The sequence below is a fragment of the Odocoileus virginianus genome, chromosome 10 (genome assembly GCF_023699985.2).
Source record: "Odocoileus virginianus isolate 20LAN1187 ecotype Illinois chromosome 10, Ovbor_1.2, whole genome shotgun sequence".
Taxonomy (NCBI): Eukaryota; Metazoa; Chordata; class Mammalia; order Artiodactyla; family Cervidae; genus Odocoileus; species Odocoileus virginianus.
In genome coordinates, this window is record NC_069683.1 from 126,799 (window position 1) to 142,140 (window position 15,342).

General features: G+C 41.0%; 1 protein-coding gene across 1 annotated transcript; it reads left to right on the top strand.

The window, feature by feature from the left end:
- Positions 1-9,147: 9,147 nt before the first annotated feature.
- LOC110123542 (olfactory receptor 4D10-like) lies at positions 9,148-10,083 on the top strand. The gene has a single exon (XM_070472815.1). The coding sequence runs from the start codon at positions 9,148-9,150 to the stop codon at positions 10,081-10,083; it is 936 nt and encodes a 311-aa protein (XP_070328916.1).
- Positions 10,084-15,342: the final 5,259 nt, after the last annotated feature.

A 15,342-nucleotide genomic window follows, 5' to 3' on the forward strand; every position in this document is an offset into this window, starting at 1 on the left:
TATATACACCCATAAGGAAAATCAAAACAGTTCAACAAAAATAAAGTACAATAGATTGACCCAGCAAACAAAGGTAAACAAAAATTATATCTACCAGTTAAGAAAAAAACCTAACTAAAACACAAACTGGAAAACAAAACTAAAGCAAGGCGCCAAGTGAGGAATAAAGCAATGAAAATAAAATTAACAAATATATTGAGGAAAAGAAAGAAAGAATAGATAGGTAAAGTTAAATAGAGGTAGATAAATAAGACTTGTATACATTAAAGATTAACTGCAAGGAGAAAAATAGTAGGAAAAGCAAAGAAAGGAATAATGTAGAAAAAATAACAATGAGCTTTTAAAAATTAAAATTAAAACAAAAAGAAAAGAAAACTCCACAGAAATGCAAAAGTCCAATATAGAGGCAGAGGTTTAAAACAGTAATAAAAAAAAAAAATGTGACTGAGAAGGAAAAACAAAAGCTCGAAAGTTCAAATAAATTTCATAATGCCAATAAAATTGACAACTACAACAGTGGGGGGATGGGGAGGAAAAAAAAGAAAAAATATCTAAAAGAATCTACAGAACAAGTCAAAGCTTAATAATGGATATTTTTCTCGAGTCGCTGCTGTCGGAGCCCTCTCCCTCGCTGGGAGTCTCAGTCCACCTGGCCTCCTCAGGAGCCCTCCACCACTGTGCTGGTCTCTGGACCTGCTGTGGGGGCAGCTCAGATTCCAGTCTGGTCCTACTCCCTGCGTTCTTGCCTCTGATGCCCACAGCTATCAGAACTGGTACACTTTCCTTTGTGGGAGCTCTCAGTGTCCTCTTATATAGTCCATAGGCACACAGTCTGCCTAGTCGATCGTGTGGACTTAACCTGCAGTTTGTACAGCCGGTGGGAAGACTTTGGGTCTTCTTCCTTAGCCACACTGGCCCTGGGTTTCAAGTGTGGTTTTATGTCCACCTCTGCACGTGGGTCGTCCACTGGGGTTTGCTCCTGAGGCTGCCCTGGAGGACTCGGGTTTGCCCCGTGAGGGCCAGGTGTGGAGGTGCTGCAGCCGCTTGGGTCGCAGGGGTTCCGGCAGCACCAGGTACTCAGGGCGGTTGGCGCCTAGGGCAGCAGGAAATACAGTGCTCTAGAAAGGTATGGCAACCAGTATTGGCCAATCCTGTCCAGTATTCTTGCCTGCAGAAACCCCCTCCTTGACAGAGAAGTCTGGCAAGCCACAGTCCACACGGTCGCAAAGACTCGGACCCGACCGAAGCGATCCTGCGTGCATAGACGCAAGAATTTTTTTTTTTTTTTTCCTGCCTGTGTCAGCTCTGCCCCAGTGAGGGCTGAGCATGAAGGTGGCACAGCTGCTTGACTCGCGGGGACCCTGGTGGCGCCAGGTGTGCAGGGACATGGACCGCCTCCGTGGCAGGAGTTAGGGCCCCATCAGAGTCTTCTTTCAAACCTCCTGTAGCTGGCTCTCAGAGGCCTCTTGGGCCAGTCTTTCTCCGTAGCTCCACCCACTCAGGCACTTAGAGGGATCCCTTGCCTGGGGTCCTACTCTGTAGACCAGGGTGTCAGGCACTTAGAGGGGCATCCTGGCTGGGGTCCTCCTCTGTTGTTCAGCACATCAGTCACTGAAAGGGGCCCCCTGGGTGGGGTCCTGCTCCGTAGTTCAGTGAGTCAGTGTTTGATGGGCCAGCCTCTCTATTGTTCAGCTGCCAATGCTGGCTTGTGGGGAGAGAGGCCATGGTGATGGCTCCACCCGCTACGCATGACTCAGCGGTATCACCTTGCTTCCATGGCTGCCCGGCTTTCCTCCACCAGCATTTCCCACCACGATCTCCTCTCTCACATCCCCTCGATCCGTCTCTCCACAGTCAACAGCAACCCTCGCCCTGGGATTGCTCCACAATCCCCTAAACTCCAGCTCCCAGCTGCTGCGCCTTCCAGCGGACCTGCATTCCTGCCCGGCTGTGGCAAGGACTGTCCAGTTCTCATTGCATTCAGGCTGCCACAGATCAGCTGTTTCACTCTCAGCCTTAAATGTTTCTCCTCTGACTCAGACAATTGCCCCAATGTGGGGATCAGACCCCTGCTTCAGTTGCCCCACCCACCAATGGCGGGTCCAGTCCTACTAACACTCCTGTTTTTCCCCCTAGTTCCTTTGTCCTACCAAGTTTTGTGTGGTTCTACATATTCTTCTTCACTGGTCAGGTCCTTCCGTCTGCTCTCAGCGGGGGTGCTGCACGCACTTCTGTGTCTGAAGGTGTATTCCCGATGTATCCTTGGAGAGAGGTGGACTCCGTGTCCACCTACTCCTCCGCCGCCTTGTTCTCCTTAAGGGTTGACTTTTTTAAACCGTTGTTTGTTTTCCTGAACAACTCAGCACCCGCATGCTCCTCCTCCGGCTCCTGCCTGGGCTCATGGACAGCGCTGACCGCCAGGCCTCCCGGTGGCACGGGACGTGAGGTTGCGAGTGTGGCGCGTGACGAGCTGAGGCCCGAGCGCGCCTCAGTAGGTTCTCATTGGCTCTCTGCTCTATGGGGTCACAAAGAGTCGAATGCGACTGAAACGACCTCAGTTCAGTTCAGTCGCTCAGTCGCGTCCGACTCTTTGCGACCCCATGAATCGCACTTAGCAGGCACTGAATATAGTAGTGTGTATGTCAGTCCTAACCTTCCAATTTATCCCTCCCCAACCTTCCCCCACCCGCGCCCCCCGCCCCCGCCCCCGGTAACCACGTGTGTTGTCTACATCTGTGACTCAACTTCTATTTTGTAAATAGGGTGATTTGTACCATTTCTCTCAATTCCACATGTAAGTGATGTCATTTAATAACTCAGAGTCACACTCTCTAGGTCCATGCGTGTCACTGGAAATGGCATTATTTCATTCTGTCTTATGGCTGAGGAACATTCCATTGCATATATGTACATCTTCTTTATCCATTCTTCTGTCAGTGAACATTCGGCTGGTGTCCACATCCCGGCTATTGTAAAGAGTGTTGCAATGAACAGGGGTGCACGTATCCTTTACAGTTATGATTTTCTCTGAATATATGCCAGGAGTGGGATTACTGGATCATATGGTAGCTCCATTCTTAGTTTTTTAAGGATCTCCATACTTTTCTCCATATCCCTTTTCTCTACATCCTCTTCCAGCATTTACTGTTTCTAGGCTTTTTGATGATGGCCATTCTAACCAGTGTGAGGTGATACCACATTGTACTTTTGATTTGCATTTCCCTGATAATAATGATGTCAAGCATGTTTTCATGTGCCTTGAAGTGAGAGCATTCTCTCACATCATACACAAAAATAAGTTCAAAATGAATTAAAGACCTAAATGCAAGACTAGCTGCTATAAAACTCCAATAGGAAACATAAGCAGAGCAGTCTGACATAAATGATAGCAAGATTGCTTTGACCCACCTTCAAGAGTGAAGTGAAGTCACTCAGTCATGTCCAACTCTCAGCGACCCCACGGACTGACTGTAGCTACCAAGCTCCTCCATACGTGGGATTCTCCAGGCAAGAATATGGAGTGGGTTGCCATTTCCTTCTCCAACCTCCAAGAGTAATGAAAAACAAAAATAGGCTAATGGGACCTAGCCAGTGTGTATTTAGGCTGGTGCACCACAACTAGAGAGCCTGCACGCTGAAGCTAGAGAAGCCTGTGCACTGGAATGAAGACCCAATACAGCCAAAAAATAAATGATAATTTTTTTAAAGGATGTAATGTAAATAAGGAGCTAAAAAGATAACAAAAGAAAAAAGTAGATTTGTAAAAAGAATGAAACAGAACTCTTAGATATGAAGGCTATAAAACTGAAAAACCTGAAACAGGTGAAGAAGAAATCTTTGTACACTTTTGGTGGAAATATAAGTTGGTTCAGCCACTATCGAAAATGATATAAAAGTTCTTCAATAAATTGAAAGGTAGAACTACAAATGATCTAGCAATTTCACCTCTAGGTATACATCCAAAGGAAAAGAAATCAGGATCTAGAAGAGGTATCAGAAATCCATGGTTATGGTAGCATTCTTCATAATATCCAAGATATGGAAATAATCTAATTGTCCATCAACAGATGAACAGATATAGGTGTGGATAAATACATATATGATCAGCCATTTAAAAAAAAAAGGAAATCCTACCATTTACAATAATATGGATGGACCTTGTGAAATAAGTCCTAATGAAATAAATCAGCCAGAGAAAGACAAAGACTGCATGATCTCATTTATATGTGGAATCTAAAAACCTGAATTTAAACAGAGTTGATTGCCAGGTGTGGGGAGGGTGAAAGAAATGAGGAGATGTTGGCCAACATGCATAAAGTGTAGTGTTAGTCCCTCAGTTGTGTCTGACTCTTTGGACCCCATGGACTGCAGCCTGCCAGGCTCCTCCATCCATGAAGTTCTCCAAGCAAGAATACTGGAGTGGATAACCATTCCCTTCTCCAGGGGATCTTCCCAAATTGGGGTTGAACCCAGGTCTCCTGCATTGCAGACAGAGTCTTTACCATCTGAGCCACCAGGCAAGCCCCAATGGGCATAAAGTTCCTCTTAGAATATAATAAAGTTTGTGAGATCTAATACCCAGTGAGGTGATGCTATTCACAATATTGTATTGTTTGCTTCAAAGTTTCTAAGGGAGTACATCTTAAATGTTGTTGTTGTTGTTGAGTCATTAAGTCATGTCTGACTCTTTTGTGATCCCATGGACTGTAGCCTGCCAGACTCCTCCATCCATGCATTTCTCTAGGCAAGAATACTGGAGTTGGTTGCCATTTCCTTCTCCAGGGGATCTTCCAGATCCAGATATTGAACTTGCAATTCTTGCACTGGCAGACGGATTCTTTACCACTGAGCCACCAAGGAAGCCCACAGCTTAAATGATCTCACTTCAATAAAGAATTGGTATATATGTGAGATGATGGAATTTTCAGTTAATACTACCAGGATAACCATTTTGCAGTGTACAAAGATATCAATCAAAACCTTGTATATGGCCTTAAATACACACAATGCATCTGTCCACTTGTCGTTGTTTTGTTCAGTCACTCAGTCATGTCTGACTCTTTGAGACCCCATGGACTGCAGCACACCATGCTTCCCTGTCCTTCACCATCTCCTGGAGTTTCCTCAAACTCATGTCCATTGAGTCTGTGATGCCATCCAACTATCTCAATCTCTGTTGTTCCATTCTCCTCCTGCTTTCAATCTTTCCCAGCAGTGTCTTTTCCAATGAGTCAGCTCTTCTCATAAGGCGTCCAAAGTATCCTCTGCTACCATCTTCTCCTTTGCCTTCAATCTTTCCCACCATCAGGGTCTTTTCCAGTGAGTCAGCTCTTTGCATCAGGTGGCCAAATTATTGGAGCTTCAGCTTCAGCATCAGTCCTATCGATGAATATTGAGGGTTCATTTCCTTTAGGATTAACTGGTTTGACCTCCCTTGCTGTCCAAGGGACTCTCAAGAGTCTTCTCCATCACCACAGTTCGAAGACATCAATTCTCTATATCTCAAAAAAGGTGGGGGAAAATACCCATCTCAAACATACAACCTGTATCAGGCGGTTTTGTAGGTTAATATACTAAATGTACATATTGCATATGTAGCTTAATATACTGAAACAAAATCAAAGAGCAGGTAAATTCAAATCCATCAGCATTCTGTAAACAAAGTATATTCTACATGAGATGAAACCATTTAATACATTGAATTAATCCTAAATTACTATAGTTGTGTGGACAGCTTTACTAAGGTACTTATCATGTTGTATGGAAATAAGAGATTCCATGTGAGTAGAGTTTGGGGAAAGAAGAAAATTGTGTGTTCCCCAAACACTATCTAAGTCATGTTTCTCTCCCTGAGGAGACTCATGAGACTATAACCATTCTGAGTAGACTCAGAAACTGGACTAATAGCAAAGGATTTGAGATCCAGTTCATTTTTTCTATTTTTTTGGCAATATAATTAAAACTCAATTGTCTGTGGTGGCCTCTGAGCTTGCACCCCAGCAAAATTGGACCTTTAAGTCCCTTGAGGATAGCAACTGGCATGTATTGTGGATAAAAGCCTAGGTTTCATCTACCATACTTTGTGTATCTTGGTGACTTTTTAGTAAATCCCATTGAAAATTCATCACCAACACCACAATCAGGCACTTGACTTCCCCCTTTCTTGTCCAATAGTATTCCCTTTTCCATTCTTATACAAGGATATAGGCTGAGGGGTTTGGGGGTAAGACAGTGAAAGGACCTTGAAGATATGATTTTTTTTTTTAGATGTGATTCTTTGAAACTGCCCTTTCTCTCCTGAAAAGGGAGAAAGATGTTTAGTCTCCAAAAAGTTTTTCCTTCAGAAACAAGATTTTCAAGAACTAAGATCACCATGTTTTGATCCGCATTCAACCCGATGGCATACAATTCACACTTGGAGTTTCAGGATCAAAGGAATTAGGTAAAGACATTAAACTTCTAGCTAAGTTTAAGGTCATGCATAGTGAAACTGAGATGTTGCTATTGGTTTTGTAAAAATAGCTTGACTTTAATATTTCTCAGTTATATTAGGTGTTTCAATGCCAAGACGGTCTTCTCAGTGACAGAGACAACAAAGATGGGTCTTAACCGTTTGGAAGAGGGATGTTGTGCTAAGCGGAGTGGGGAAATGGGGTTCATTCATTGTGATTTTCAGAACTACTTTCTGCCTACAGTTTATCTTCTGACATTTTATCAAACACTTCTGTTATACAAAATTAGATTAGGTATCATTAAAAGTTTTTTTAAAAGAGATTTTTTGTTGTTTTTTGTTTGTTTGTTTGTTTCTTCCCATCCTATTTCCATCTCTACCTTCCTTTCAACCATACATAAATTCATAATATATTCCATGTGAAAATTAAGAATAACATTAATACTTACTAAGTGATTATGGTAAAATTAAATACTTTTAACATTTCTTCACTTATAGTAAACTCAAAAAATAGTAGTTTTTTAAGGCAATAGAAGTGAGAGCAGTGATTACCTCTTGGGTAAAATCAGGAGGATGGCTGGAACAGTGCACAAAGGAACATTCTTCAATGGAAATGTTTGCTATTGTGATTGTAATGATGATATGGACCTGTATTCTTGTCAAAACTCATTAAAATCTGAACATTTTGTTCTATATAAATTTTACCTTAATTGAAGAACCAGGAGATCTTCCCCCACCATGAGTTGCAGTCACTAATTAAAATTTTAAATGTTCTTTAAAAAAAAATTTTTTTTTAACCATTAAAAATTATTTTGGCCTTAAAAAAAGCAGATTTTGTTCCTGCTGAAAATCATGACATCACTTATCATATGTCCTGTTCCACCCAATTTTACTCCTTCTCTTTTCATAATACATTTCACATTTCATCATGTGTTACATTGATCAATTTATACAACTCATTTATTTCATTAGGCTATAAACCTAATGAAATGGTTCAATCTATCTATATGCATTTGAAGATTGAAATAAATGGTCACTTGCTGAGTTTAAGAAGGAACGAATAATAATTACAAAATCTCTTAAGAATGGTTGATAACAGCTTGTTATTCAGTGGCTCAGTTGTGACTGACACTTTGCAACCCCATGGACTACATCATACCAGGCTCCTCTGTTCGCCACTATCTCCCGGAGTTTGCTCAAATTTCTGTCCATTGAGTCAACCATGCTCTCTAACCACCTCATCCTCTCTTTCCCCCTTCTCTTTTGCCTTCAATCTTTCCAGCGTCAGAGTCTTTTCCAGTGAGTCAGCTCTTTGCATCAGGTGGCCAAAGTATTGGAACTTCAGCTTTAGCACTAGCCCTTCCAATGAATATTCAAGATTGATTTCCTTTAGGATTGACTGATTTGATCTCCTTGCTGTCCAAGGGACTCTCAAGAGTCCCTTTCTCCAGAAACACAATTTGAAAGCATCAATTCTTTGACACCCAGCCTTCTTTACAGTACAACTTTCACATCGTACATGACTACTGGAATAACCATAGCTTTGACTATATGAACTTTGATGTCTCTGCTGGTACACACATAGTCTGGTTTGTCTTGGTTTGTCATAGTTTTCCTTCCAAGGGGCAAGAGTCTTTTGTAAATAAAAACTGGGCATTAATCTAATGATACCAGTGTCTCTCCCTGCCGTGATCCCTCCACTCTTAATCTTTGATCCACATAAGGAAAGAGGCAGAGGAGAGCATGCCTGATATAGTCTGGACCACCGCTCACAAGTGGGCCACTATTTTTATTATTGCCCCCCAGACTCAAACAAAGCTCACATTAGTTATACAAGATGAATATGTTCTAGAGATCTGCTGTACAAGACCATGGTCACAGTTAATAATACTATATTGTGCACTTTAAATTTTTGTTAAGAGGGTAGTTTTTATGTTTGAATTTTCATGAAAATTTTAAAAATTATGATATCATTTCATATCTGGATTTACACACTATTTCAATGTTTTCTGATACCAAATTTTAAATATTTTATAGAATTATTAAACAAATCATCCCATTAGTATAAAGTAACCACAATGACAAGTTACCACCACAAAATTATACTGTGTAATTTTAAGAAATGCAGCATAAAACAGCCAATGCAAAGAAAATTGACCCATGCACATCAACACTGTAATCAGAAACAGGTGATATCATTTTTTTTAGCAAATCAACAGAATATTGCTAATAAAAATATTAAACTTGTAGACTACAAGTACACAAAGGCTGGGCTATGTCTTGCTTATCTTCAAATACACAGGTATGGTTTGAATATAAGAAATGCTTCAGACAACTCCTGACATCAATAAATTTGTGAGAAATTACAAATAATAATATTTTAAAAACAAAATGAATAAAATAGGCTGTAAATATAAAGTGTCACTACTTAACACAAACTTTTATTCTTTCCAAAAATAGTTTAATAGGAAACATATTATTGAATGATTTTTCAGACGATGCTTTGGTTGCATCACCATACTGATGGTAATACTAAAAACCTGGACAATTCAATAATTCAACATACTGAAAACACTGCGGCCAGATGAAGAACACCTGAATTACGCTGATAGTGTGTAAGAGGAAAACAGAATTAGTAGCTGAGCACTTTCATGGGAAATAGCTTCCAATAAGACAGAGGAAAAGAGGATGAGTCCATGGAGCTGGGAAATGGCACCACCGTGAAAGAATTTATTTTCCTTGGCCTGACCCAGAATCGAGAACTGAGCCTGGTCTTATTTCTCCTCCTGCTTTTGGTGTACGTCACCACTCTGCTGGGAAACCTCCTCATCATGGTCACGGTGACCTGGGACACCCGCCTTCACACCCCCATGTACTTTTTGCTCCGCAATTTATCTGTTGCCGACATCTGCTTTTCCTCCATCACAGCCCCCAAGGCCCTAGCGGACCTTCTGGCCCAGAGAAAGGCCATCTCCTTCAACGGCTGCTTCACCCAGATGTTTTTCTTCCATCTTATTGGAGGAGTAGATGTATTTTCTTTGTCGGTGATGGCCTTTGACCGCTACGTGGCCATCACTCGGCCCCTGCACTATGTGACCGTCATGAGTAGAGGCCGGTGCATTGGGTTGATAGTGGCCTCCTGGGCGGGGGGCTTCGTCCACTCCATCGTGCAGATCTCCCTCCTCCTGCCCCTCCCCTTCTGCGGACCCAACGTCCTGGACACTTTCTACTGCGACGTCCCCCAGGTCCTCACACTCGCCTGCACTGACATCTTTATCCTTGAGCTCCTGATGATTTCCAACAGCGGCCTGCTCACCACCCTGTGGTTTGTCTTCCTCCTTGTATCGTACATGATCCTATTATTACTAATAAGGTCTCAGGCCAGGGAGGGCCGGGGGAAAGCCGTCTCCACCTGCACTGCCCACATCACGGTGGTCACCCTCCACTTTGTGCCCTGCATCTACGTCTACGCCCGGCCCTTCTCCGCCCTCCCCACCGATAAGGCCGTCTCTGTGACCTTCACTGTCATCTCCCCTCTGCTGAACCCCCTGATCTACACCCTGAGGAACCAGGAGATGAAGGCGGCCATGCAGAGGCTGAGGGCAAGACTCTGGCCTTCTGACAGGGAATAGACAATCTGCCAACTCCTCAGAACCAAAGACTCCTATTATTTTCCTCATAGATTCTTATTCATAGACTCAAATACATTGTCCAAGAACCCAGTGCCTTTACTAAGTAATCCTTTCTTTTCCTTTTTAAGTCAGTAGGTTACTGATAGCTCAAGCTTCTGGTCAGAAAAGTACCCAGACATCTTGATGCGCTAGATCACTGATGCTCTTCTAATACACTACCTACAATTCATTTTGTGATATTTATACCCAAGCCTTCCCATTTTGAAAATGTTGCCTATAAAATTAAATATTCGACTTCCCTCGTGGGCCAGTGGTTAAGAGTCTACCTACTAAAGCAGCGGACATGAGTTCCACCTCTGGTTTGGGAAGATTTCCACACGCCTCAGAGCAGCTAAGCCCATGGACCACAACTACTGAAGCCTGCATGCCTAGAGCCTATGCTCCCCAAAAAGAGATGCCACCACAAGGAGAAGCCTGCTCACTGCAGCTGAAGAGTCACCCTCACTAGCCGCAACTAGAGAAAGCCTACACACAGCAATGAAAACCCAGTGCAGCCAAGAATCAATTAATTAATTAAATCAGATTTTTTTAAAAAGCTAAAAACACTTTTAATTAAATATACTTACTAAATGATTGCTAAATATGTTTCATTTTCTTGAATAATATATGCAACATTCAGTTCAGTTCAGTTCAGTTGCTCAGTCATGTCAGACTCTGACCCCATGGGCTGCAACACACCAGGCCTCCCTCTCCATCACCAATTCCCAGAGTTTACTCAAACTCCTGTCCATCGAGTCAGTGATGCCATCCAACCATCTCATCCTCTGTCATCCCCTTCTCCTCCCACCCTCAGTTTTTCCCAGCATCATTAGATATGCCACATTAGATTTATATTATATGTGTGTGTGTGTAACAAACTTCCTATCAGCATTTAGTTGATATAAATAATAATAATTTAAACAGATTTCACGCATCAAAGGAGAAACAGAAGGAAAACTGCTAGCAAATGTATATGGATTTGCAGTGCAACTTTTAAAGATGCTTAATCAAGGTTTACTCAGACATTATTTTTACATTTCTGCTCATATTACAGAAAAAGAAAGTAAGCTCTCACGCGCTCTCTCTCTCTCTCTCTCTCTCTCTCTCTCTCTCTCTCTCTCTCTCACTGGGCTGTGAATTTCTCATGGAGAGAGGTTATGCTTTACTTCCTTGCACAGCAACAAAAACATACTACCACTTCAACAAAAACTTATTGAATTAATGGGAGAATGATTGAACATTGTCTTTTTTAAATTTATTTATTGTAATTGGAGGCTAATTACTTTACAATATTGTAGTGGTTTTTGCCATACATTGACATGAATCAGCCGTGGATGTACATTAGTTCCCCATCCTGAAACCCATCTCACCTCCCTCCCCATTCCATCCCTCAGGGTCATCCCAGTGCACCAGCCCTGAGTACCCTGTCTCATGCATGAACCTGGACTGATGATCTATTTCACATATGATAAAATACATGATTCAATGCTACTTTCTCAAATCATCCCACCCTCACCTTCTCCCACAGAGTCCAAAAGTCTGTTCTTTACATCTATGTCTCTTTTGCTGTCTCACATATAGGTCATCATTATTATCTTTCTAAATTCCATATATATGTGTTAGTATACCGTATTGGTGTTTTTCTTTCTGACTTACTTCACTCTGTATAATAGGCTCCAGCTTCAACCACCTCATTAGAACTGATTCAAATGCATTCTTCTTAATAGCTAAGTAATAGTCCATTGTGTATATGTACCATAGCTTTCTTATCCATTCATCTGCCAACAGACATCTGGGTTGCTTCCATGTCCTGGCTATTGTAAAAAATGCTGCAATGAACATTGGGGTACACAAGTCTCTTTCAATTCTGGTTTCCTCAGTGTGTATGCCCAGCAGTGGGATGGCTGGGTCAAATGGCAGTTCTATTTCCAGTTTTTTAAGGAATCTCCACACTGTTCTCCCTAGTGGCTATACTAGTTTGCATTCCCACCAAAAGTGTAAGAGGGTTCCCTTTTTTCCACACCCTCTCCAGCATTTATTGTTTGTAGACTTTTTGATAGCAGCCATTCTGAATGGTGTGAGATGGTACCTCATTGTGGTTTTGATTTGCGTTTCTCTGATAATGAGTGATGTTGAGCATCTTTTCATGTGTTTGTTAGCCATCTGTATGTCTTCTTTGGATAAATGTCTGTTTATTTCTTTAGCCCATTTTTTGGTTGGGTCATTTATTTTTCTGGAATTGAGCTGCAGGACCTGCTTGTATATTTTTGAGATTAATTCTTTGTCAGTTGCTTAATTTGCTATTATTTTCTCCCATCCCAAAGGCTGTCTTTTCACCTTGCTTTTGGTTCCTTCATTGTGCAAAAGCTTTTAAGTTTAATTAGGTTCTATTTGTTTATTTTTGCTTTATTTCCATTACTCTGGGAGGTGGGTCATAGAAGATCCTTCTGTGATTTATGTCAGAGAGTGTTTTGCCTATGTTTTCCTCTAGGAGTTTTGTAATTTCTGGTCTTACATTTAGATTTTTAATCCATTTTGAGCTTATTTTTGTGTATGGTGTTAAAAAGTGTTCTAGTTTCATTCTTTTACAAGTGGTTGACCAGTTTTCCCAGCACCACTTGTTAAAGAGATTGGCTTTTCTCCATTATGTATTTTGCCTCCTTTGTCAAAGATAAGCTGTCCATAGGTGCGTGGATTTATCTCTGGGCTTTCTATTTTGTTCCATTGATCTATATTTCTGTCTTTGTGCCAGTACCATACTGTCTTGATGACTGTATATTTGTAGTATAGTCTGAAGTCAGGCAGGTTGATTCCTCCAGTTCCAGTCTTCTTTCTCAAGATTGCTTTGGCTATTCAAGGTTTTTTGTATTTCCATACAAATTGTGAAATTTTTTGTTCTAATTCTCTGAAAAATGCTGTTGGTAGCTTGATAGGAATTGCATTGAATCTATAGATTGCTTTGGGTAGTATACTCATTTTCACTATATTGATTCTTTTGATCCATGAACATGGTATATTTCTTCATCTATTTGAGTCATCTTCGATTTCTTTTATCAGTGATTTATAGTTTTCTATATATATATGTCTCTTGTTTCTTTAGGTAGATTTATTCCTAAATATTTTATTCTTTTCATTGCAATGGTGAATGGAATTGTTTCCTTAATTTCTCTTTCTGTTTTCTCATTGTTAGTCTATAGGAATGCAAGGGATTTCTGTGTGCTAATTTTATATCCTTCACCTTTACTATATTCATTGATTCAGTTCAGTTCAGTTCAGTTGCTCAGCTGTGTCCGACTCTTTGCAACCCCATGAATCGCAGCACGCCAGGCTTCCCTGTCTATCACCAACTCCCAGAGTCCACCCAAACCCATGTTCATTGAGTCGGTGATGCCATCCAACCATCTGATCCTCTATCGTCCCCTTCTCCTGCCCTCAACCTTTCCCAGCATCAGGGTCTTTTCAAATGAGTCAGCTCTTTGCATGAGGTGGACAAAGTATTGGAGTTTCAGCTTCAGCATCAGTCCTTCCAATGAATATTCAGGACTGATCTCCTTTAGGATGGACTGGTTGGATCTCCTTGCAGTCCAAGGGACTCTCAAGAGTTTTCTCCAACACCACAGTTCAAAAGCATCAGTTCTTCGATGCTCAGCTTTCTTCACCATCCAACTCTCACATCCATACATGACCACTGGAAAAACCATAGCCTTGACTAGACAGACCTTTATTGACAAAGTAGTGTCTCTGCTTTTCAATATGCTATCTAGGTTGGTCATAACTTCCCTTCCAAGGAGTAAGCGTCTTTTAATTTCATGGCTGCAATCACAATCTGCAGTGATTTTGGAGACCAGAAAAATAAAGTCAGCCACTGTTTCCATTGTTTCCCCATCTATTTCCCATGAAGTGATGGGACCAGATGCCATGATCTTAGTTTTCTAAATGTTGAGTTTGAAGCCAACTTTTTCACTCTCCTCTTTCACCTTCATCAAGAGGCTTTTTAGTTCTTCTTCACTTTCTGCCATAAGGGTGGTGTCATCTGCATATCTGAGGTTATTGATATTTCTCCTGTCAATCTTGATTCCAACTTGTGGTTCCTCCAGCACAGCGTTTCTCATAATGTACTCTGCATATAAGTTAAATAAGTAGGGTGACAATATACAGCCTTGACGTACTCCTTTTCCTATTCATTGATTAGCTCCAGCAATTTTCTGGTGGAGTCTTTAGGTTTTCTATGTAGAGGATCATGTCATCTGCAAACAGTGAGAGTTTTACTTCTTCTTTTCCAATCTTGATTCTTTTTACTTCTTTTCTTCTCTGATTGTTGTGGCTAAAACTTCCTAAACTATGTTGAACAGTAGTGGTGAGAGTGGGCACCCTTGTCTCATTCCTGACTTTAGGGGAAATGCTTTCAATTTTTCACCATTGAGGATAATGTTTGCTGTGGGTTTAACATGGCTTTTATTATGTTGAGTTATGTTCCTTCTATGCCTACCTTCTGGAGGGTTTTTATCATAAATGGATGTTGAATTTTGTCAAAGGCTTTCTCTGCATCTATTGAGATAAGCATATGGTTTTTATCTTTCAATTTGTTAATGTGGTATATCACATTGATTGACTTGCAAATGTTGAAGAATCCTTGCATCCCTGGGATAAAGCCCACTTGGTCATGATGTATGATCTTTTTAATATGTTGCTGGATTCTGTTTGCTAGAATTTTGTTAAGGATTTTTGCATCTATGTTCATCAGTGATATTGGCCTGTAGTTTTCTTTTTTCGTGGCATCTTTGTCTTGTTTCAGTATTAGGGTGATGGTGGCCTCATAGAATGAATTTGGAAGTTTACTTTCCTTTGCAATTTTCTGGAAGAGTTTGAGTAGGATAGGTGTTAGCTCTTCTATAAATTTTTGGTAGAATTCAGCTGTGAAGACATCTGGTCCTGGGCTTTAGTTTGTTGGAAGATTTCTGATTACAGTTTTTATTTCCGTGCTTGTGATGGGCCTGTTAAGGTCTTCTATTTCTTTCTGGTTCAGTTTTGGAAAGTCATACTTTTCTAAGAATTTGTCCATTTCTTCCAAGTTGTCGATTTTATTAGCATATAGCTGCTGATAGTAGTCTTTTATGATCCTTTGTATTTCTCTGTTGTCTGTTGTGATTTCTCCATTTTCATTTCTAATTTTGTTGATTTGATTCTTGTTCCTTTTTTTCTTGATGAGTCTGGCTAATG

Bases quoted from the DNA above. Each gene is read 5' to 3' on its own strand.
- LOC110123542 (XM_070472815.1), top strand. From the start codon at position 9,148: ATGGAGCTGGGAAATGGCACCACCGTGAAAGAATTTATTTTCCTTGGC.